Consider the following 26,680-nt stretch of genomic DNA (forward strand, 5'->3'; position numbering starts at 1 on the left):
GGTACTCAAGATGAATTTAATTTGTTTTTAATGTTTATTTATTTTTGAGAGAGACAGAGAAAAAGAGCACAAACAGGGGAGGGGCAGAGAGAAAGGGAGACACAGAATCTGAAGCAGGCTCCAGGCTCGGAGTTGTCAGCACAGAGCCCGACCGGGGGAGGGGCTCAAACTCACAAACTGGTAGATCCATGACCCGAGCTGAAGTCAGATGCTTAACTGACTGAACCACCCAGGTGCCCGCTCAAGATGATTTTAGATGATACACGGATGAAGAGTTTTATCCTAATATATATTCATCTTAACAGGTATTTTAAAATATAATAAGACATCAAAACTATTATCCCATAAATGTGAATGACTAGAATGAGAAGAATGAATTTTGTTAAAACAGGGCAAGAGTCATGAAAATAGTAAGCAAATAATAAATTGAGAATATGACAAAAATCATGAACACAGTAAACAAAAGACAAATCTGAAAAGCACTCATACTGACCCAGCACTATATTTCTACAATAATAAAGTTATCCCTCAAAAAAATGTTTTATATAATACAAATGGCCCACTTACTTTAGCAAAAAATTGTAAGAAAAAACAAACTATCAAAGAAGTTATAGATTAAAGTGGATTAAAGAAATTTATAAACGAATCCTAATCCTAAAAAATGGACCTTATCCAGATCTTGACTCAGACAGATTGTTAAAAAAATAATTATTCTTATAACACAAATATAGTAAAACCTTGGTTTGTGAGCATAATTCATTCCAGAAGCATGCTTGTAATCCAAAGCACTTGTATGTCAAAGTGAATTTCAAGAACCATTGGCTCAGTTGTGATCATGTGACATTCAGTGCCTTGTACTACTTATATTGCAAGACATCGCTAGTTTATCAGTTCAAATTTATTAGAAATGTTTGCTCATCCTATAGAACAATTGCAGACCAAGTTACTTGCAATCCAAGGTTTTACTGTATATGCTTATGGATGACAATCAGGAAAATGAGAACTTTGAAGAGCTGATACTGGAAAACTGTTGTCAACTTTTCAGGGGTGATAAAGGCACTACAATTATGTTTTTAAAAAGAATTTTTACTGGGGTGCCTTGCTGGCTCAGTCAGCTAAGCATGCAACTCTTGATCTTGGGGTCATGCATGCAAGCCCCATGTTGGGTGCAGCTATTACTCTAAAAAAATAAAGTAAAACTCTTAAAAAACAACAACAACAAGAATGCTTACTCTTTGAGCCACATACTGGAATATTTGGATGAAATAATATGATAGCTAGAATTTGCTTCAAAAGAACGCCAGAAGTGAGGGTAGAAGTCAATGAAAATATAGATAAAATGAAATTAATTTACATACTGAGTTGAACCTCAGTGATGGATACACTGGGCTCATTATGTTATTCTACTTCTATAATGTTGAAATTTCTACGTCAAAAAGTTTAAATTTGTATTCATGCTTTAAGTTATTACCAGTTACACCAAAATTTAAAATTGTGACTAGAGAGGAAGTGAAAACAAATCTCATACTTAAACTAAAAATGAAGGGCTAGTTTTTCAGAATCTTTTCTGATAAATAATGCACTTTAAATTCATCTCTCCCACCTTCCCTTACAATCCACTTTTTAAAAAAAATGCTAACTTAATTATTGTTACTCTACAAATGTCTTAATAATATACATTTCATAAGCAAATAAAATAAAAAGTGATGCCCTCTCTACTTATTTTCAGAGTTTCAACACTTTCAAGTCAATAAGCATCATGAGAAAAGCTAAGGAGTTAATTATTAAGTAAACAACCCTTTCCTTTCTTCTGACATTCTGACTTTTACTTCCCTACTAAATTTAGACAATGTTCCACACTACAATTAGCAGATTAATATAATTACAGCAATTGATTTTAAAAGGCCACGTTCAAAACACATTAGACACTGATTACTCAATACAGGCACTCTATTCTCCAACAATTAAACTAAAAAATAAAAATCACAACAGTTGTTTGTGAACCCGCACATAAAAAGTAATTAACAGAGATGCTATGCATCAATATTGAACTTATAGCTATTTGTTTGTTAGTATCAAACGGTCTTAAAATTAACCTAAATCACAATATGACATCTGAGACTTTTTAATTTAAAAAAAAAAAAAGTAGATAAGGGGCACCTGCTGGCTCAGTCAGTAGAGCAAATGAACTTTAATCTCAGGGTTCAAAGTTCGAACCCCACACTGGATACAGAGATTATTTAAACATAAAATCGAAAATAAATAAGCAAATAAATGGAGGTGAAATGTCTTCGGGTAACCACTTCACACGTTTTTAAAAACAGAAGTACAGGGGCGCCTGGGTGGCTCAGTCGGGTAAGCATCCGACTCAGTTTTGGCTTGGGTCATGATCTCGCAGCTTCGTGGGTTTGAACCTCAAACTGGGCTCAGCACTGGCAGTGCAGAGCCTGCTTGGGTTCTCTCTCTCTCCCTATCTCTCTGCCCCTCCCCCAACTGCACTATCTCTGTCTCTCTCAAAATAAATAAATAAACTTAAAGAAACAAACAGAAGCACATTTTAGCCAATAAATTAAGGAATTAGCAAGGATGGCACTTCAAATAAAATTTGTAATATAACTTTAGGTCAATATCTACCAAATTTAAAGAAATCCGACATAGGTCAATTTAAAAAGAAAAGATCAAGATCTCAAAGCATAGATAATCTTTATTTAAAAAGAAGTAAACTATCTTAATTGGCATTAAAATAATGCATCGCCCCATACCAAAAATAATTCTAGGTGGATTACAGAGTTTAAAAATGTTGACAACCTAGAAAAAGCAAATGACAGGGCAGAATATTTGTTAAATATCTCAAGGGAACTGACTTTCTAATCTTTGAAGACATTAAAAATAAATAAATGAATGAAAAAATACTAAATGAAAATGATAAACTCTTGTTGTCAAAAATATATAAACAATAAAAATGAACTGGCAGAAATATATGCAGCAAATGTAGTAACAGTTAAATAGTACTAATAATAAAGGGTTCCTGAAAACTGAAACCATATACATCGTAATTATTTCCATCTTCTACAAGTTTCCTGAGCCATGGGAGGAGTGTCTTAGAATACGAAAGCATGAATATTACCAGTTTCCAAGGGGAAAAAAACCATTATTCTTGTATTATCTATACTGGTCACATTTGTCTCTTTGCTCTCAGATCAATACCCTGCCCTTCTTTGCTTCTCTCTCTCTCTATGTCAAGGAACTACATTCCCCAGGTTCCCTTGCTCTGGCTTTTGGATAGGTCCCACCAATAAGAGAGGCAATGGCTGAGCCCTGGGGGATAGGAGAGAAGCCCTGATATTTCTCCCCTTTCTACATCTTTTCTGTGGTTCTACCTCTAGTTAGTCAGCCCCTGGCTTCATGGTCCCACTCTGGACCCTCTCTGTAGTTTTAGCCACACAGCCCCCATGCCCCACCTCTGGTAACATCACATCTTCCCATTGTCTCTCTTGGTCCTAAAGATGGCAACGGTTTCCTACTGTTGCTCATTTGTAGACTACCTTGCCATACCCTGCTGAGTTTCTTTTCTCAACTAAAATGTGTTTATGAATTCCTTGTATTAATATTTCCTATTTAAAACACCTAATGTGTTTTCATTTTCCTACCTGGGCCCTGATTCATTTAGTTCCTCAATGCAAGGAGTTAATGAGAGATTTCACAGAAGTTGGTAATTCAAAGCAATGTTTATTGAACCTCGGGGGGGGGGGGGGGGGGCGGAAGAGGGGAACAAAACACAAAAAATTAAGATACGTGAATTACCCATGATGTGGAATCACTTAACACTAATGTATATTCTCTAGGGACCACATTTATCTAAAAAGTCATCATGGTAAGTAAAAAAAGAAAAAAAGTAGTACCTTAAAAAGTATGTATAAATAAATAAATAAATAGATAAATACATCAGTAAATAAAAAGTTTTTAAAGAACTTAATAAAAACCATGGCTGCTGATTTAGTAATCCACTATTAAATGAGGTTTAAGGTCTAGTTTCCTGGGAAACTCCTAACTTTTTCCCTTCTTCTCCCTCCTCCTACTAGCATTTTCTCCAGAAACAAGAAAAATTCAAAAGCTGCTGAAAGGCAATGGAAAGTTTTATTCAGAAGCTTAAATATTAGCTTCTTACAAGTTTTGCCAGAATGTTTCTGCCAAAGTTAAAAACTCTGAATCAAAGCAAAGACAAATATCATAAAATGATGACAATGTGAGTGAGAACAGATAAAAAGGTTACATGAGAAAAACATCATGATAGGATAGAATAATTTATCTATAAGTTATCCATATCTTAATATAAGGTGGAATAATTTAAGAATGGTTTAGCATCTCATTATGAATTGCCTTGAAAACAACCCAATATACAAAGATCCTCCACCATCTCCCATCAAACTCCCTTAAAGGGTCATTCTGACTAACCAATAATGGGAAAGAAATGGACTAAGAAAAATGTAAAAAAAAAAAAAAAAAGTATACTGGAATAGTGGCTTGTGTGTATTTTGCAAAATCAAAGACACCACTGTTTCTAGAAATCACTGATATTATAAATTTCAACCACTTGCCTCAAGTTTCTGCTCATAGCCTAACACTTCCAGCCAGACTGAGTTCACTAAGACCTGGTATAGGTGTAATACTACATTAAACCATATTCTACTGGGTACAGTAACCTTCTTTAATTTCTTTTTTGCCTAACCTACTATCAAAAGTGAAGTGCTGTATACTTAACCACAAAAATGAAGCCATAACAAGATAGATTCATTTGATTAGTAACTTTTCATTGATTTTAAGGAGGTTCATAAAAACCTATACTAAAGTAAAATTTTGCAAACATATGTAACCATAAGCCAAATTTTCTTAAATTTTGTGTTTCACTACATTTTATCTATTCCAGGTCACCTTTTTTTAATGTTGATTTTTTGAGAGACAGAGTGTGAGCGGGAGAAGGGCAGAGAGAGAGGGAGACAGAAATCAAAGTAGGCTCCAGGCTCTGAGCTGTCAGTACAGAGCCCAACACAGGGCTCGAACCCATAAACTGTGAAATCATGACCTGAGCCGAAGTCAGATTCTTAACCCACTGAGCCAAGCGCCCCTCTAGGTCACTTATACAAACCACTTTAAAATGAAAAACTAAAAGTCATAGTTTCACTCTCTTCCCTCAAATTTCAACTTAAAAAAACAAAACAAAACAAAACCTATAAACATGAAAAAGTCAAAAAGCCAATTACAAAAAAGGAAGTATGTCTCAAATAACACAGGCCACTTTTAATGCTTTAAGATGCTTAAACAAAGAAATCAAGAAAATGTTCAGTAAGGTTACAGAGCGCATCTCCAGGCTAGACTACAGGCCAAAATTCACTTTACTTGTAGTAAGAAAAAGTGGGAACAGAGGTTTGGGCTATCTACAACAGTGACACTCTTACCCATCCAAGGTAAAACATTTAAATATTGGGATTGCAAATAACATCCAATCAGAAATAATGTGTTAGAAAACTATAAGGAAACGAGGTAGCTAATTCCAGATGGTCAGAAGTAAAACACAGCACTGGCTTCCTCATGTAGAGGTATGCTATGTAGGCACTTTGACCACCAATATGTGAAAAATCAGGCTTCAGAGTGTTAACCATTTCATATGACATTGGCAAGTGCATCCATACTTCATACCAAGAAATATGTAGGCATATTTATGACATTTTGATTTTAGTTTATATATTAAATACAACTTTATGAATTACCTAACAGCTTAAAAGACCTAGGAGCGATATATATCAAGTTTTTGTGGGATGTATGTGTGTTTAAAGAGAAGGCAGATTATAATGCCTTAGAATTACTGAACTAGGAGGTAGTTTGCCAATTCTGACAAACTTTCCACTATCTTTAAACACAGAAACTATTCCCTGGTAAATCTTCCAGTTTAGTTAAGAAATCACATTACCATAACCACCTCAATCCCTAAAGTTAAATTTTAGTTTTCATAATGTCAAGTAGAAGTCTATAATAATCTGCTGTCTACTCATTCCTGTCCAAATGCTATTAAAATTTCTCTGGTCCCCAAAACCAAGAGCACACTGCATACACTGTATGATAGCTAACTTGACAATAAATTTTTTAAAAAAATTATTTTTCTCTGAGAACTTCAAGGAAAAAAAATATTTTTAAAAAATGTGTATCTGTAATATTTATAAGAAATAAGGTCTTATAAACAATCATTTTCTGTTGACCAAATAAAAGTCACAACAACTTCTACCGTCCTGTATGTGCTATTCATGAGATGAATTTTTTAAAAAGTCCAGCAGTTCAATATACTGTTATTTTTTCTTTTTTCTTAAACCATCTTAACCATTTTTAAGTGAATAGTTCCACAGTGGTAAATACATTCACATTATTGTGCAACAGAGCTCCAGAATTCTTTCAAATTGCAAAACTGAAATGTTATAACCTGTTAAACAATTCCCCATTTCCCTTTCTTCCCAACCCTGGTCACCACTGGTTTTTATTTTTTTAAAAATCTTCCTTTTTAAAGACCATGACTTTATAAGATTAAAAAAAAAATCAAACCCAAAGCAAATAATAATCATCATTTCCAGTGGAAACCAAAATTGACCATGAAATTCAAGTATACTGCCATCTACAACCTACATCAAAAATGAAACAAGCACAAGACCTTATTTAAACACCCTAATAAATCAACTTCCAAATTTTGTTGAAGAAAATACTTACTTCACAAAATCTTTGAAAAATAAGTTTAAAATTGTTATCAACCTAGAGGAGTAACTCATCTGTGTTATATTTGGAGCTTTACCATTAATTAGGTTGAATTAATAAAGTAGTTCTCCATTAGAATAAATCTTTCCTTTACATAACAGTCTCCTTTGGGGTGCCTGGGTGGCTCAGGTCATGATCTCACAGTTCGTGAATTCGAGCCCCACATCAGGCCCTGTGCTGACAGCTCAAAGCATGGAGCCTGCTTCAGATTTTGTGTCTCCCTCTCTCTCTGTCCCTCTCTCACTCACACACTCTGTCTCTCTTGCTCTCAAAAATACACATTTAAAAAAAAAAAAAGTCTCCTCTGATGAGAAAATTTGTTTCTAATGTTTCTTGCCCCTTCTTCAGACAAATAAAAACAGTGGGGTTTCACTGATGCAAAATGTCATACAGTTGATTATGAAACGTTTAATTGGGAAACTGTCTAGCGATGATAAAACTTAAATCTTAAAAAGAATGAAGGTTTAATGATGATAATAAACTGAAAACTCTTTGGGAAAACTGCCCTTCCTGAAGAAACTATTCAATAAGCTATTTTTATTTAAAATTCCAATCTAATGACTAGAACAAAAGCCAAGACAATTGGTCTATGGTTACCAGTTGAACTGATAAGTTAGAGGACTTTAAAAGGTTACTCCTGCCAGGTATAAATGAAACATTTTCATGATCATCCACTCTTTTTTTCTGTTTGTTTCTTTTTAAGTCGGCTCCATACCCAATGTGGACCTTGAACTCACATCCCTGAGATCAAGAGTCACACACCTGCCAGGCGCCCCTCATGATCGTCTACTGTAACAAGACCAGGAAATGTTTCTGAAAATAAAACTTTAAAAGGCAATTTCAAATATTTTTTTGAAAATTCCCAAAACACACTAAATCATTTTCCATATTCATATGCGTCTAATAATCTGCATGTTATTTTAACGATTACCCAAACATACTAAAATTCCTCTATCTCCATTACAAAGCCAAAAAACAAGAATAAAGACAAAATCTTGGAGTAAAGACAAAAATAACTTTTTTTGTTTCACCTTACCTTTCAAAGTGAATATTAATTGTAAGGGTGATGGCAATAGTCATCACTCCATAAAAGTTATTATCACTGAACTATATACATGTATGTAATCTGACCCCACTTCTCATGTATAATCAGTTACTCCTGCTACATACAAACAAAAATACTAAGCATATACAAATACCAATGTTTACAACCTTTTAAACCTCAAATACTATTGAAACTTAACATCGGTCCTGAACAATATAACACTGCAATCAGCAGACGCTTCAGACTTCAGAGAAAACATTTACTGTGTACCAGAGTAGTCTGTACTATGCTACAAAAAAACCAAAAACTCTCCCTATACTGACATGGTCTTATTTTAATCTAAAGGCAAAATGCTTCTTTCCTATCAACTAAACTGCTGTAGATTTTAATACAATCTATGTTGGGAAATAACTACCCTCAATTCTCTAAAATCATCTTCTACCACTATCCTTTCAGTCCACTCCAGCCACTGAAGGCTTACCTGTAAGTTCCTCAAACATACTAAGTAAACACTCCTCTCGGGGTCTTTACTCTTTGCCCAAAACGCTCTTCCCCAACTTCATCCAAGTATCTGCTCAAAAAGCCTTATTTGTTCACTTCCTATAAATTAGTAATTCCCAATCAACCGCCACTCCCTTTCCCTACACTCCTGTGTTTTGCCCCCAAACTATTTAACACCAACTATTTTTTATTTGCCTATTGTCTCTTTTTCACTCCCCTAAAATACAGGTCTGAGAGAGCAGACTTTATTTTACTCACACGGCTGTATTCTCAGTGCCTAGGACAGTGCCTGGCATGTAAGTGATATTCGATAAATATTTACGGAATAAGTAAACTAATGAATGAGCAGCAAGGATTTATATTCATTTGTACAGCTGAAGTTCAGAGTGGTTAGATCTTACATTTCATAAAATGCATAGAGCTTGTAAATAAAAAAAATAGTATGACAGCATACAGATCTCCTAACTTTGTCTACAGATGGCTACATTTAGATCAGGCACCCATGCCATGTCCAGTTCTCTACAACCAGAAAACTAAGATGGCACAGTGAGGACAGAGCTCTACACACAAAGGCTGCTGAACTGCAAAAACTCCTGAAAAGAGACAGTACAAATGGCACACACATTTCTTAGCTTGTGTAGTCTACATTTCATGTGCATATTCTCTTATAATCATACTTATCCTTCACTGGAGAAAAAAAAAAAAAGAAAGAAAGAAATCCTCCCCTATAGCAACTGCCTTCACCAGCAATATAGCTTATCATGTCACTTTAAAAGAATTTAAAAAAAAAGAAAAAGAAAATCTCTAGTGAATAGTAATCACTCTAGAAAGAATATCTAATTGGAGGTATTACTAGTATCCATTCTCTTTTTAAAACTCTTTGAGAGTTTATGCAAGATCTGACAGATGGAAGAAGGAAATGGCCCACTCATTCAACAAATAATTATTATCCACGTTCTATAAGATAACTTCAAGAAATAATTCAAACCACAGGGGATGTGTTTGTGTGTGCTGTGTAGGATGGTGCTTCTAAAAAATCCTATATAAAAACCCCAAAATATAAAACTTCTTTACAAAAGAAAGGCACAACTGAATTTTGAAGATGATGTTATCAAAGAAGTGATTGATCTAGAATTATTTCAAAAATAGAGTCAAAAATGCTTCAACTAGATACTAGCCGTAAGTATTTATTACCATCAGGCAACTTTTTTAAGATTTCATTTTTTGTTGTTTTGTTTTTTCTATTTCATTTATTTTTATTCTTTGTTTCTAGTTTTTTATTTATTTTTTATTTTTTTTTTTTAATTTTTTTTTTCAACGTTTATTTATTTTTGGGACAGAGAGAGACAGAGCATGAACAGGGGAGGGGCAGAGAGAGAGGGAGACACAGAATCTGAAACAGGCTCCAGGCTCTGAGCCATCAGCCCAGAGCCCGACGCGGGGCTCGAACTCACGGACCGCGAGATCGTGACCTGGCTGAAGTCAGACGCTTAACCGACTGCGCCACCGAGGCGCCCCGTCTAGTTTTTTATTTAAATTCTTGTTAGTTAACATAGAGCATAATATTCGTTTCAGAAGCAAAATTTAGTGATTCACCACTTACGTATAACACCCAATGCTCTTCACATCAAGTGCCCTTCTTAATACCCATCACTCATTTAGCCCATCCCCCTACCCACCTCCCCTCCAGCAACCCTCAGTTTTTTCTCTATAGTTAAGAGTCTCCGGGAGCCTGGGTGGCTCAGTATATTAAGTGCCTGACTCTTGCTTCAGCTCAGGTCACAGTTCTCACAGTTCTCATGGTTCTGAGTTTGAGCCCTACATCAGGCTCTGTGCTAACAGCAGGGAGGCTGCTTGGGATTCTCTATCTCTCCCTCTCTTTCTGCCCCTCCCCAACTTGCAAGGTCTCTGTCTGTCTCTCTCAAAATAAATAAATAAACTTAAAAAAAAAAAGTCTCTTTTATGGTTTGCCTCCCTCTCTTTAAAGATTTTACTATTTTTAAGTAATCTCTACACCTGACATGGGGCTCGAATTTACAATCCCAAGAACAAGAGTCACATGCTCCACCAACTGAGCCAGCCAGGTACCCCATGATAAGGTAACTTTTATTATTATTAGAGAACTTTCACAAAGTTCTTACTATGAGCCAGGTACATTACATGTATTACTTTATTTAATTCAACAGCGCTATGATTTAAATATTTTACATCCATTGGACAGTTGAAGAACCTGGGTATATATATATAAATCTGTTAATTTCAAATATATATATTTGAACAAATACATATATCTGTTAATTTCAGAGCTAGGATTCACATGCACACACTAAGAGCTTGCACTTAGTAACTACACTAAACAGCATGTTAAACACTGTTCACTAAAATTATAATCTTAAAATGTTATGTTGGGAGAAAGTATGAACCCTACAAAAAAAAATCACTGTAAAAAACAGTCAATAAAAAATACAATGCTAGTATATTAGCTTTGGTAATAAAATATTCATAGATGTTTGACCATTCATTACTATATGATCGTAATTGCCTAAAGTGTTCTTTAAGGCTAAAAATTAATTATTATTAGGTTACTTTATTTAATTTTTTTAATGTTTATTTATTTTGGAGAGATTGACAGAGACAGAGCATGAATGGGGGAGGGGCAGAGAAAGAGGGAGACAGAGAATCTGAAGCAGGCTCCAGGCTCTGAGCTGTCAGCACAGAGCCTGATGTTGGACTCGAACTTGTGAACTGCGAGATCATGACCCGAGCAGAAGTTGGATGCCCAGACGACTGAGTCACACAGGCGCCCCAGGTTACTTAAATGTTAAGATAATATCATCAAGAAAACTGTATCTAAAATTTTATACTAGTGCATTCTTTTATCATACTTAATGTACTACGGATAATCCGTAAGTTGGTTGTAAAGCATGATTTTGTAAACATAACCCAAAACTCACAGGAAAGCTCATTCTTGTCTTGAATTTATAAAAAAACTAATCTAAATATGAAGTATGAAGTTACATCATTTACGAAGGCACTGTCATTTATTACTGCAGACTTACATTTATATGATAGCAATGACACTCTCAGTTTATCCATTACCAATGTGTCTACTAAAGTATCAACGGGCAACTGCTCTTATTAGATGTTAACCCTACCCAAGTAACCTCTCTGAAAGATTCAGAAATGAAAAACATTAAATCTTATAAACTCCCTCCACTTAAGATAATTAAAGGTCACAAAACGTAACTTTTGACCTTGGGTGCTTCAACCAACCAACAGCTAAAGCATTCTTTTTAAAAATAGACACATTTTAAAACCTTTTTCAGCTCAACATATGGGACCTAGAATAAACATCCTAACACTCACTTTATCTCTGAGGCATACTCTAACAAAAGTGTTAATCAACATAATTTGTAAACAACTCTTCAGTGTGTATGCAACATTTCTTTATTAAAATAGAAGAGGTCATAACATCACAAGGAAATGAAAACAGAAGCCATCTGGGCAAAAAGCTGCTTCTTACAGTGATAAAAAAATTAAAAGAACACAAAACAGAAAAAATGTAATCAGTGAGTAAATAACAATGAAAAAATAACAATGTATATGCTGTAACAATAAATAACTTTTCAAAACAAACATATTGAGTATTTTACTTCGGAAGAGTCACTTTGGCAGGGTGTACAGTTATTCCTTTTTTTTTTTTTTTTTTTTTTTTTTTTACCAAAACCAATTTATAAAACACACCAATTTGGGGTGCCTGGGTGGCTCCGCCAGTTAAGCACATTGGGCTCTGTGCTAACAGCTCAGAGCCTGGAGCCTGCTTTGGATTCTGTGTCTCACTATCTCTCTCTGTACCCCCCGCACTCACACGCATGTGTGCTCGCTCTCTCTCTCAAAAATAAATAAAAATATTTTTAAATAAATGAATAAAACATATCACTTTGTAGATATGGTAAGGTCACAATAGTTAGTAACCCACTCTCTCTAGCTCAGCTCTAATCCAAAGGAATCAGGATCCGCTAAAATCCCCAAGAGTGGTCCTATGATTGCTTCCAATGCTATCCTCCTCAAGCACCCTGAACCTCCTCGTCTCTCATTCTGACACTAGATGCACCTCATCTCACTCCACTTTCCTCCTTGCTCACTGCACTGTGGCCACACTAGCCTCTTTTCTATCCCCTGAACACACCAAGCTTTCCTGTCTCAAGGTTTTTGCACTTCCCATTCTCTGTCTGCAATACTGTCCTCCTGGCTCTTCCCATGACTGGCTTCTTATTCCTTAAGTCAATGTCACCTCCTCAGTCAGAAGGACCTTTCTTGACCCCCAATTTAAAGTAAAACCCTTGGGGCACCTGGGTGGCTCAGTCAGTTAAGTGTCTGACTTCAGCTCAGGTCATGATCTCATGGTTGGTGAATTCTACCTCTCCATCAGACTTGCTGCGGTCAGCACAGAGCCCACTTTGGATCCTCTGTCCCCCTCTCTCTCTGGCCACCCCCACTCTCAAAATAAACATTTAAAAATAAAGTAAAACCCTTACCACCCCAGACACTCAACCTTTTTCCCCAATTATTCCCTAGCATATCGCCTTATTAATTTACATTGCTTATTTATTTATATACTTTGAGTTACCAGTCCCATTTACTAGAATATGAGGTCCACAACACAAAGGACTTCGTTTTGCTTATCACTGTATTTTCAGTATCTAGGCCAGTACTGAGCACACAGCAGATGCTCAATAATGATAATGAAAAAATAACTCCAAGTCCAGAAGTTGGTATGGCAAATTCTGCCTGCCACTGCCTCTTCTTGTGTCTCCTCCATGGATTCTACAGATCCTCCTCTAGAAGTTCCCTGCTATCCTAACACAGGTGACATGGTCAACACACATTATTGTGTTCTCTTCCTGATCTGATTACATGTAAGTCCTCTCCTATGCCTAAGCTCCTTCACATATTTCATATCACGTTCTGTGGGCCTTTAGGTTAGAAAATAGAGAACCACCCTCTGTACCCAAAGCCTAGTACACAGTAAGAATCAATAAATAGGTGTGGAATCACTCCTTGCCATCTCTGGACTCTGGCACAAATCACTCAGGAGAGAGGCAGTGCTAGAAGATGATACCAAGAGGATATACCCTGCTATACCATGAATTTACCCATCTCTCATAAAAGATAACAAAAATAACAAAAATCTCCAGAGACTATGCTTGAAAACACTCAATTATCTGTTTCCAAAATTCCTTGCCATGAGGTTCCTTGATCTTTCACACAAGCAGCACACACCCATACACACACCCCTGCCCTCTTCAGCTCTGCTAACCTCCACGTATGTCCAGACAAGCCTCAATTTACACATGTACAAAGCATAAGCCAGTTTTAGTTTTCTTTCTCTTTCTCTTTTGTTTAAAAATTTCAAACAGTACAAAAGCATACAGAGAAAACACTGACGGTTCCATTAAGCCCACTGCTCAGAGCAGCTTCTAAACCCCACACTATCCAGTCATACAAAAATAAGCTTCCTGACTTAATAACGATACTTTTGCATTGGTCTTAATAGATCAGTTCTGAGAGTCGCACATAAGGAGACATTTAAAAACTTCTAAAAGCGTGTGCCCAAGGGTGTGAAGACAGAGGCAAAGTGCCATGAGAGAAACATTTGAAGAAATGGCTTCCTACAGAATATCCACAAGACTCCAAGGGAAATACAACTCGGTCACTATTTGAAAGGCTGTTATCCTTTGTTGTGCATAGCACTAAAGGAGAGAAGCAGAATCATCGGGTCAAAGTTACAGAAAACAAATTCTGACTGGCACAGAGAAAGACTGTACCTTGGGAGGCAGGGGGTTATCACATGATGTAACCTCTGGGACATTTCCTAGAAAGTCAAAGCCTAACTAGAACTAAAAACAAGGAACACCAGGGGCGCCTGGGTGGCTCAGTCGGTTAAGCGTCCGACTTCAGCTCAGGTCACGATCTCGCGGTCCGTGAGTTCGAGCCCCGTGTCGGGCTCGCTCTGGGCTGATGGCTCAGAGCCTGGAGCCTGCTTCCGATTCTGTGTCTCCCTCTCTCTCTGCCCCTCCCCCGTTCATGCTCTGTCTCTCTCTGTCTCAAAAATAAATAAAAAACGTTAAAAAAAAAAAAAAACAAGGAACACCAAAATGCTTCATCAGTTAATTCTATCAATTATGTACATTAACAGACAAATATATAGGAAACTTGATTGAGATTGCAACCCGGCTTCCCATCTGTCCTCTATTATCATTATGATCATCAGTCAACAGCTAATGAACACAAATTGGGAATTCCAGCATGATCTTGAGTAAATAAGACTCACAGTGTAAGGGGTTTTTTTCCTGGTAAGAGAGTTTACAATTTAACAAAGTATATGACCTATTTATATGTACTTACACTATACTGCTGTGAAACCTAATATGAAGACCAAAAGTCTGTAGTATTCTCTGGTTCATGGGATTAAAAAAACTGTAACAAGTTCTTTTTAACATGTTACCACTTTGATTTAGCAATGAGGTATAAAATAAAACCAAGTATAGTCAAAAATTCCTAAAAAAGTCTTTGGTAAATTTAACATTATTAACTTTTATTGTATTAAAATATTATAATTAGTATATCAACTTAAATCCTCTAACTCTTTGTCACAAAGATACTTAAACATTGTAAACAGGGGTGCCTGGGTAGCTCATTCGGTTGAGTATTCAACTCTTGATTTCCACTCAGATCATGATCTCACAGTTCATGAGATCAAGCCCCATGCGTCTGGCTCCACGTGGACCCCACGTGGGATTCTCTCTCTCCCTCTCTCTTTGCCCCTCCCCTGCTCAGGGCATTGTGCTCTCTCTCTCTCTCAAAATAAATAGAAAAGCTTAAAAAAAAAAAAAAAAACTAATAAAACATTGTAAACAGAACTAAACTCTGATTGTCATTTATTTACAAAAATAATTTGACCTATGGTGATTGAACTCTGAAAACTGAGAAAAGACTGATGGTTGAAGAAAAGTCGATCTACCACGCTGTTTAGTCAAGGACAGTTATAATGTAACTTAGCCTCAGCCTTTTTGCTGAAATGACCTAACAAAAGGTCTACAGTAAAAATGTTTTCTAAAAAAGCAATACCATACATGGTTCCCAAATATTAGTGTACAAAATGGAACACAAAAGGTAGATGAGAAATATCCAGACAGCATGTAAGAATCCTTAAACATCCTGAATTCAAAGTCCAGGGCCTGAAATCTACATTTGTAAAATTTCTTAGATTGGCTTTGATAATCACTTTGGAAAGCAGTCATTTTTTTTTTAATAATCTCAGTTATTCCCATTTATACAAGTCTTTGATTCTCCAGCATGTATTGTCTCTTTAAGAAATACACACATGGGAGAGAGAAGGAGAAGGAGGAGGAGGCGGAGGAGGAGGAGGCGGAGGAGAAGGAGAAGAAGAAGAAGAAGAAACAACACATTCACGAACTTGGCCGTCAGTAGTTAAAACTGTCATCTATTCCCAGAAAAGAGAGAACCTGGTTAAAAAAAGCATTATTACTACTCCGTTTGATTTCAAATCCTAAGCCTAATCAATTACCATCTGTGTAACTCTGGGCATGTTATTTAACTTCTTCCTCCCTCAGTTTCTTCATCTATAAATCAGAGATTTAAAATCATACTTCCTCAGTGGGTCATTATGAGGATTAAATACTGGAACATGAGGAAAACACTTACAGCAGGGCCTAGACAATAACACGGGCTCAATAAATGTCAGCATATTTACATTGCTATTGTTATTACTATTTAATATAGAAAAGAAAGGAGACCCAAGCAAGTTGGAGTAGTCAAAAATTTGGAAGAGCACCTGGTATATGAATGTGCCTTGAAAGATAGGTAGAACTTTAGAGGTAAGAAGAAAACAAAGGTAGTAAGCACAAAAAATTAAGAGACCAAAAAATTAAGGTTAAAAATGGGCATTTTGGACCATAAACTCAGCTGTATTAAGTGGGCCCATTTTTATGCAGCCTGAATGCCAGGCAGAGGAATATAGCAATAACTCAACAGATAACAGGAAGCTCTTAACAGTTTTTATTTTTATTTATTTATTTTTTTAAATCTTTATTTATTTTTTTTTGAAAGAGAGACAGAGTGTGAACAGGGGAGAAGCAGAGAGAGAGGGAACACAGAATCCAAAGCAGGCCCCAAGCCCTGAGCTATCAGCACAGAGCCCGACGCAGGGCTCGATCTCACGAACCATGAGATAATAACCTGAGCCGAAGTCAGATGCTCAACCGACTGAGCCACCCAGGTGCCCCTGTTAACAGTTTTTAAATAGGACAATAATGCATTGAATGCAGGATTTCAGAATTCCTGGTTGGGCAACTTGCCAGTCTGAATATGAAGAACCAAACTACAAGGGTATAAACCACTGATGAAGTTTGGAAACATGTGTCTACTAAAATATTGAATATCACTCTGAGAATTGGATACCAATAACTAGAATCTTCCAGAATGGACAGCTATATACAAAAAGAAATGCCTACTATAAAAAGACCAGAAGAATTATTTGTAGAATATTTATAAGTTAAGTAGCATAGAGATACTTCAAGAGAATGTTCAAAATCATGACAATGACATGCATAATAATGCTTTTATCTTTGTATAAACTTCTTTCTCTAGAACATCTCTAAGGGTTCCAATTTAAGGGATAAAGCATTTGTTTTCTAAAGGACATTTGTCCTCCACTACCTTTTCCCAAGAAGAAAAATACCTTCAGAACATACCCACAACCACCTCCAGCCAACATTATACAACCTTACTAATTTTTTTTTTAAATTTTGCTACCTATAAAAGTTAAAATCTCAGAAATCATTTGTGAAATCCTGAGCTAATAACTGGGATCCTCAACAGAACCAAATCACAACACTTAAGTCCCTGACAGAACTAACGGTAAATGGCATTCAGTTGTTAATGTCATTAAAATAAAATTTTAGTAAATCAAAATTTACCCAAGACAATCATCAAGAAGAAAAATGGCCACTGTTAAATCAATTTTTGGATTCTGGAAAAAAATGTTTAACAAGTCATAGAATTCAAATAACCAATGGTACAAATTCTTATCTAGTTCCAAATTCTTCTCATCATATATTTTTCAAAGATTTTATTTTTAAGTACTCTCTGTGCCCAACGTGGGACTTGAACCTACGACCCTGAGATGAAGAGTTGCACACTCCAGCGACTGAGCCAGCCAGGTGGCCCTCTTCTCATCATATTTAAAAATTTATAGCAACACACTAAAGGGAAATTCCACATCCCTCCTTTAACCACATAAAATACAAACATCCCTGGCATCCTTACTCTTTTTTGTCACCAAGGTTACCAACACACACAGTCTGCTGTTTAAACCAAGGTAAAATGAAGAAATCTATTGTTAGTATGCCTTCACAATGCCTGACTCACTACGCTATGGAACACTTAACACTTCAGTTAAGCTCTACTGGCCAATAAAGGTTGATAATGAAAACACAGTGAGTCTGCTAGGGGTGAATTTTACTGTGTCTGAGGGCCATACTGAATAGCTCATAATGGCCAGTCTCCTTGTTACATCATTTAAAGGGAGCTAGAGAAGAGCAGGATTTGAAATCCCACAATATATCAGGCTCCAGGAGAAACTCTAGAAGTAACAACCTTGAATCTATTAAATGTGATCTGCTTAAACTTTCCAGAAAGTCTACGGCAGGGCAATATGCCAAAAACCGTTCAAGAAAAAACAAGCAAAATATTTCACCATGTAATTGGAAGTAATATGTTAACAATGAGAGGAAATCCATTTGGAAATAGGAAATAAATTTTTTAAAAAACAGGAAATAAATGATAAAGGTAACTATTAATCAAAACTGCATGACAAAACTCAGACTATCATCCCTAGAAATTAATGGTATCATTTACAGAAGAGCAGCACATTTTTTATTTCATATGTTCATGCAAAATGGGAAATAATGAACCACTTAAAAACAAAATCCTCAGTAGAATACTTGTGATTAAGTCCTATAAAAAAGAGAAAAGTGGAAATAGGCCCATCTGATTAGAAAAGATCAAAGGCTGTTGAAACATGGGCTAGCGAAAGTATGAGGAAACCAGCATTCTCATATTGTGGGCAGGAGTGCCTCCATAGAGATATTTGGCACTATCAATCAAAATCATTAATATACATAGCCCTTTGACTCAGCAATTCCATTTCTAGGAATTTATCTGATAGATACGTTCACATATATGCAACGTATATAAATGCAAAAATTACACTGCGGTGTCAGTAAAACACAAGAAACAACTTGTCAATAGGAAACAGTTAAATAAATCATGACCTATCAATAGGAAACAGTTAAATAAATCATGACCAATCCAAACAATGCAGCTTTATATAAAAAGAATAAAGATATATTTATTAATTTGGGGTTGAGTGGAAAAAAATGCCAAAAAATATATAGTTTTTAAGGATACAATTTGTGTTGAAAAGGAGGGTGGAAAGGATATATATGTAAATACATGCATCTATATAGATCATTTCTGAAAGTATACACAAGAAAATGTTAGCACTGGTTGCTTCCAGAAGAGGAAATGAACGGCGGGAAAAATGAGACTCTCCTTTACATGCTATTGTATCTTTGGAACTTCAAACCCTATGAATATATTACCTAAAAAGAAGCATAAATTAACCAAATTTTAAAGGCAGGAAGGGGTGAAGGGTTAAGAAGATTGCCTGAGTACCAAATGTTACCCAGTAAATAAGTGCTCCACTGTGGCCTTTTTTAAATTGTCTCTTTTCTCCACCTAATGTGGCTCTTTTCCATTTCCTCCTGTTAACTTTCCCAGTCCATTTTGCTCTTTCATGTAGGCCTATCATGAACATGGGCTGTAACTATCTAGTCCTGCTGGGAGTACTAAACGCCAAAGAGGTTGATAGACTTTGTTCCATTAATCATCACATAAAATGGGCAACATCAACAGCTGTCAAAGAAATGCTTACTTACCAAGGGTAGATAACACCACTCATGTAAAACAAGAAAAAAATGAGGTGGGGAAAGATAGTGAAGTGAACATATGGTTTCATTAATATTATAAAAAATTCTTCCAAAACTAACTTTGCCTTTAATGTTTGTTTATTTTTGAGAGAGGGAGACAGTCAGTTGGGGGGAGGGGCAAAGAGAGCCGCAAACAGAGGATCCGAAGCTGGCTCCCAGCTGAGAGCAGAGAAACCAATGCAGGGCTCTCAAACTCAAAGAAGTGTGAGACATGACCTGAGCTGAATTCAGAGGCTTAACTGAGTCACCCAGGAGCCCTCCAAACCGAACTTTAAACACTCATTCAATACTGTCTGCTTTGTATATTCTAAATAGTTTATTACCAAAAAAAAAAAAAGAAAAATCTTCATTAAAACAGAGTACCTGTGCTAGAAAAGTTACTTTCCCACTTTTGTAATTTAACAACCAAACCTGCATTCCCAACAGGGCTACTGAGTGGCTGTGCACATAGAATACCTAAGTTAAGAGTCACCAAGGTCACTACATTAACTGCTTCAATTTTTTCTCTTTTCATTTCCTTATGTCATTTATTTACAAATGCATACAAAAATTGATATTTCACACGCTAGGGTCTCGTCCTGTCATGTTTTATATTATATAGTATTATACAGCCAATACTTCTATATCTCAGAAATTTAAATAAAGGCTTAGAGTCTCACCTACTAAAACTGAACGTAATTATCCCTTACAAGACACCAAAGAAACAACCCCTTTTTTGTCCAGAGCGATGTTTGCTTCTAGATTACCTAACTGATACCAGAGTTTTTCCTCCATGCAGTTGTAACTGGGGGCCACAAGGCTCATGGTATATGAGAATCTGGGTAAGAACTACTGCAGAAAGGATATTTTGGATGAAGACAACCAGTTAACTATGAATTCACACTGCAACCTGACCAACAACTATCATAAAGAAACATTGTTTGCCTTGAAAGTTCTCAAAAATAACTGAAAATAAGTCCACAGTCTTCAATATTCTCAGTTTAAGTAGATATTATATCTGATCGATGAGTAGGTGAACAAGTTACCTAAAAATCTCCTTTACTTAGGTTTAGCGTTCTTACTTCGTCTACTCTCTACAATATTGTTTCCTCCATCAGACACAGATAGCCTACAGACCAGTAAAATTCCTCTTACTTTAACAAAGAACCTTCCAAAATGCCTAACATTCATTAAAACTAAAAAAATCAAGCTCCACTTTTCTAAAACTACTTATTTACAACAAAACATAGTGATAAGATTTTTCATTTCTTTACAAATAACAACCCAGAAAAACATCTTCAGAATTATCTGGAGATTCTTTACCCTTGTCACGACAATGATAGAAAATTACCACACAGAAAAAAATAGGTCTCTGTGCCTCACACACAAGGTAATTAATACTTTTAAAGCAGAAGGTGACCATACATGTGAAATATACATTATGCAGTTATACATACTAAATCATTAACTTTCCAACTTGGCATAACGACAGGGTAGTTGGAAGGGAATGTAAAAGAAAATACCCAACAGCTTAAAATTAACAATGGGCCCATTTATTCAAGGTAGGATGGTTCTCCCATTTCAGCCTGAGAGGACTGAAAGTCTCTTTCTGTCCCCCTCTAGGAGGGAAACTCTGCAGCTGGTCTGTCTGGAGAATCACTCAACTATATTCACAGCTTTGCTCAGGGTCAAGCAATGGCCAAGAAAAGTCTTCGTCTTCACTTTGCACTGAAAACCAACACAGAGAAATGTTGACTTTGAGATGTTCAAATTTCATCCTTCAAGGATCATTTCAATTAATTTCTCCTGTAGGAAGCTGACCCCACAAATACAAAAGATCTATACCTACTGAAACTGAGAAACACTTATCTGTATCTTCGTAACTGTATCAATTATCCTTTTGTGAAGGTCTTATGAACATGTCTAGTACTGTACTTATTTCTTTTCTCCCCAACCACTGTAATGCCCAACACTTTGCATCTTCTTAAAAGGCTTCCAGGAAGTATTCCTATAACTGCTGAATGGATGAATTCTTAGAAAAATATTTCACAGCTTTTTTTTCTGTTCTGTCTTATACTCCCAAGCAGAGGTCCACACTCCAGAAAATAGTAAATTTCTTCTGCTTTTCAAATCCAACTAAAAACGTATCTGAGCTGGTAACAACTAATCTTCCCCTAACTCTTGAGAATCAAAATCATTACTACTATCTGTATTAAATTATCTGACCTCGGGGCGCCTGGGTGGCGCAGTCGGTTAAGCGTCCGACTTCAGCCAGGTCACGATCTCACGGTCCGTGAGGTCGAGCCCCGCATCAGGCTCTGGGCTGATGGCTCAGAGCCTGGAGCCTGTTTCCGATTCTGCGTCTCCCTCTCTCTCTGCCCCTCCCCCGTTCATGCTCTGTCTCTCTCTCTCTCAAAAATAAATAAAAACGTTGAAAAAAAAATTAAAAAAAAAAAAAAATTATCTGACCTCATTCTTACCTGCTAATGAAACAACGTAGATGTGTTTATGGAGAACTGGGAGATCATCTTCAGGAAATCCAAATACTGACACTTAAGGAAAAAACTCTAACATCATAAATCAGAAAGCAACACACAGCAGAGTACTGCAACTTCAGGATGCCATACTTAAAATATATCATCCTTCCTGTAATTCCATCATGAGGAACATCAATTTGCCAAGATACGGCCTTGAATTGTGCAAGAAGTCTCCTATTTCTTCTTATAAAATATACTGGCAAAGACCAATAACCCACACCGCTACAATGAAACCCGTCCCCACATTCCGTGGCTTGAAGGCAATTTCATAAATACAGGGTCATAAAAAGTCCTGTAGCCAGCACTCCATTTTAAAAATAGGAAACTGAAGACAATGACATATGATTATACAGTTACAGCAATCTGAAGATCTTTTTAAAAGTCTGCAGGAATTACCAATCTTGTCTTAGAAAACCACCTACTAAAAAAGAATGCAAAAATCATACAATATAGATAATGGGCAAATTTGTGTGAAATGTTAAAATTATATAATGTGCACGCTTTAATACACAAAGTCATATTCAGCACATTCATATGCTAGTAACAACAAAATCTCAAAACAGAATGTTGAAGTCCTAGCCAATGGCCTATTTGTCACAAATACATCTGCTGTCACAGAGCCCCAATGTTATAGGGGGCCATAAACAGCCCTGTGAAGTTCAACATAGCCAACACCTAACCAGAGGAAAACTGTCTACTTTTGAACTCTAAACATAAACATGCAGGTTCCTAGCTAAGCACACACTTGTGATTTTTTTTTCTTTTCAAATTCTAATAAACTCTAAGTAAAAAATATATACATAACTCCTACATTACCCACAATTATGGGGGATTTGATATTTCAAGTCTCTAAACAATTTTTTCTTTTAATTTTATGATATTATTGTAAAAAGTAACAACTGAAAGAGTACTACGTGCCAGACCTTGCTAAGAATTTCATATATACTATTAAAATAAGAGAATCATTAAATTATATGTTTCAAGGCATGCTTTCAAGTTTTAATTACTTCTTGATACTATTCATTAAACAACCCAGTGACCACAGAAATATATCCCAATAATTTGACATAATTAAAGCAGAATACAACCAGAGAACTAAGTAAGATGAGGTATAACATTACTAATCTCACTACAATATAAATTAGTTATTAGGAGCACATCTTTATTAGGCAGTACTACTAGGCATGTTTAAACTGAACCACACAAAGGGTTAAAAATAACCACAATGAAGGCCAACAGCCTAGCAGCACAGTTGAGCCAAAATTCCCTTCCCTCCTCCCCTCCCCTTCCCATCCTCTCCAGTCCAGAATGAATTGCATGCCCCACTGCACAAGGCCCAAAAAGGTCACAGGAGATGGCAGAGACTTTTGTAAGAGAACAGAAATAACTCAGCAGCTTTGTTACCGTGGTCTCTTTTAATCAGTATGTTCAAAATCCTTTAATTAGCACTCTGTCTACACAAGGAAAGCATTTCTTCTGTGCCAGAGGAGGGCACATATGTATGTACACAGTGTTCTGTTGTATCAGCATCACAACATGGAGCTAGGCCTCAAATTGTCTGCCAGGGAACCGAAGCACAGAAAATTCTTTTAAAGGCATGATACCATAAAATATACACATTCCATTTGCATTTCTATTACCAAACAACAAAGTGATGATTTAGTCTGTTTCATTAGGTGTCAATTTGTTTCTGGACTCTTTTCCCAACAAAAACACATGCATTTGAAACTAAACAGTAACTTTCGTTAGTCCGATATCTATAAAGCAGGATATTCAAATTTAATATAAATAATGTTAACAGAACATAAAAACAAGACAATATTCAAATATCATTCCTGTCCTCAAAGGAGATCTTCAATAAGAGAAAAAAAAACTTGCTTTGCTCAAACAGGAATAAATAACAAGACACATTTTCATATGGATGCTTTCCATTGAAAATTTCATCCAACCATAAAATCTTAAAACTTAGAGACTGGATTACATATATGTATTTCCTTGTAAACTCTGATTAACTGGAATCAAGACAGAAATTGGTGGTAAATTAAACTGTTTAAAAAAAAAGAAAGTTAACTGTTTAAAAAAATTCACAGCCAAGAAACAAGGAAAACTCCATTAGTAAACTGTATACTCTAGAGAGGTTTTTAAGTGTTGCAAACTTATTTTTAACTTTTCAACATCAAGTTGTACATATATATATTGTTGGAAGCAATATGTGTGTGTATATATATATATATTTATACATATATACATCTATAATTAAAACAATAAATTCCTAAATATTAGAGAAGCAATCTGATTAAAGAAACCATCTATTAGGGGCGCCTGGGTGGCTCAGTCGGTTAAGTGCCTGACTCTAGATTTCAGTTCAGGTCATGATCTCAAGGTTCGGGCTCCACACTTGGTGTATGTTGCTTGGCATTCTTTCTCTCCCTCTGTCTCTCTGCCCCTCCTCAGCTCTCTCTCTCTCTCAAAGTAAATAAATAAACTTAAAAAAAAAAGAAGGGATGCCTGGATGGCTCAGTTGGTTAAGCATCCAACTTTGGCTCAGGTCATGATCTCATGGCTCATGAGTTCCAGCTCCATGTCAGGGACTGTGCTGACAGCTCACAGCCTGGGGCCTGCTTCAGATTCTGTGTCTTCCTCGTTCTCTGTCCCTCCCCCACTTGTGCTCTGTCTCTCCCTCTCAAAAATATACATGAAAGAAAGAAAGAAAGAAAGAAAGAACGAACAATCTATAGATAAAATTTATTACTAGGGAAGTTGCATAGCATAACTGCTTGAAAGCCAGCTCTTCCACACCATCCATGTAAGCTCATAGCACAGTTTTGTACAACGGGAATAATACCACTACCTTGCAGGTTTACATGAGAATTAAATGAGATGATGCATGTAAAGCACCTGGCAAAAATCCAGGTTTGCTAGCAAGGCTGCTGGGGGCGGGGGCGGGGGGGGGGGGGGGGGGGGAGGAGGGTGGGGGTAGTGGTTCGGGGGAGTAAGTATTTTCATGCATTGCACAAAATTGTAAATTGGCACAACAATCAAAATTATATATGTGTGTATATACACACACACATATATATACATATATATATATACTTAACCCTTGAATAACATGGGGACTGGGGCACTGATTCCCCCATGCAGTCGAAAATCCATATAAAACTTGTGACTCCCCCAAAACTTAACTATACTAATAGCCTACTGTTCACTGAAAGCCTTACCAATAACATGAAGTCAACTAACATGTTGTATGTTATGTATACTGTATTCTTACAATACAGTAAACTGAAAAAAAAATATAAAAATCATAGGGAAGACAAAATATATTTACTAGATGGTATATATATTTATTTTTTCAAAATTCCCATGTAAGTGGACCTACACAGTTCAAATCTGTGTTGTTCAAGGGTCAACTGTGTGTATATGCATGTACATAAAAAATTATGTATATATGGTATCCACTATAGCACTGTATATAACAGCAATACTGGAAATCATATAAATGCCTTTCAATGAAGCACTGGTCATATAAATGCTACTTCTCTACAAAAGAATCGTATATAGTTGTTTAAAAAAAAAAACTCTAGGGAAAATTCTCCATGGTAAATTAGAAAAAAGATACGTAACAGCATGTATACTATACTATCATATAAGTAAACGGGGAGTGGATATTCATATTTATTTGACTATGAAAAAAAAAGCCCTCTGGAATGTTGTAGAAGTAATTAATACCAATAATTATCCACTGGTGATAAAAGTCAAACAGTGACTGACACACAGTCAGGCCTCAAAAAACATCATCATCATCATCATCATCATCATCAAAATATATCCTCAAATTGGATACACAGAATATATTCAAACTAAATTCATAATGAAGTAAACAACCAAATCTCAATTATGTACAAGGTGACTATCTAAATAGGAGATCCAAGCCCTTCAATTCCTCTTCAAAGGTAAGTAGCTTTTGGCACTTTTACTGTTGGCTATCATCTTCACCAGAAAGTGAGCTGAGGAAATAACACCAAAAACAGTCATTTTATTCGGTACTGATCAACAGTTTCTAATTAGCTTTTGGAACTAAAAGAGACCATGAAAATCCCATAGTGCAACCTTCTAATATTACATATGAGGAAACGAAGGTCCAGAGAATTCTCCAAATTAGTGACAGTTCAAAGATTTGAAGTCTGCCCCCTAGTTAAATGCTTTCCATTATCCTTACTAATAGATGGAGGAAACTGAAAATAAGCTTAAGTGAAACTGAAAATAAGCTTAAGTGAAATCAATTATCCTTGCTAAATTCCCTCCCCACCGCATCCTTGATTATACATAACTAAGTTTGAGAAGATCAAATCCCATAAGCAATTGTGATGAGTACAGGTTATCCAGAGAACTCAACAACTCAGCCCTGAGGTTTCCAGGACTAAGCATCGAATGAACATCTGTAATAAAATCTGTGAAGTTTGCTTACATTAGAGATTGTCAGAGGCATGTTGAAATCCTTGCCACCTTGCAGCCGGAAACCCCAAGGAGCTGGGCCAACCAAGGACACACTGTAGTTGTTCATGGCTCTAACAGCTCAAAGTTCAATCCCAGAAAATGAAAGAAACTGTGAAAGAAAATTAGATGGTTAACAAAAAAGATTATTTGAAGCCCTATTACATATTTAAGTGTACTTAATATAAACTCAACTAAATTATGTTCAGTATTTTGTCTTGGGGGGGATGAGAAACTGTGAAGGATAA

General features: G+C 36.1%; 1 protein-coding gene across 18 annotated transcripts in view; it reads right to left on the bottom strand.

The window, feature by feature from the left end:
* Positions 1-26,680, bottom strand: part of PDLIM5 (PDZ and LIM domain 5) — a 223,168-nt gene that overhangs the window by 193,282 nt on the left and 3,206 nt on the right. For 15 of the 18 annotated variants that reach the window (XM_043572071.1, XM_043572080.1, XM_043572102.1 and 12 more), the window contains exon 2: positions 26,407-26,544. In XM_043572071.1, the coding sequence (XP_043428006.1) occupies positions 26,407-26,502 (96 nt within the window). In that variant the 5' untranslated portion in view covers positions 26,503-26,544. Of the gene's footprint in view, positions 1-26,406; positions 26,545-26,680 lie in introns of those variants that run through there. The other 3 variants (XM_043572114.1, XM_043572106.1, XM_043572074.1) reach the window with 1 other exon arrangement.

This window comes from Prionailurus bengalensis, chromosome B1 (genome assembly GCF_016509475.1).
Source record: "Prionailurus bengalensis isolate Pbe53 chromosome B1, Fcat_Pben_1.1_paternal_pri, whole genome shotgun sequence".
Lineage (NCBI taxonomy): Eukaryota > Metazoa > Chordata > Mammalia > Carnivora > Felidae > Prionailurus > Prionailurus bengalensis.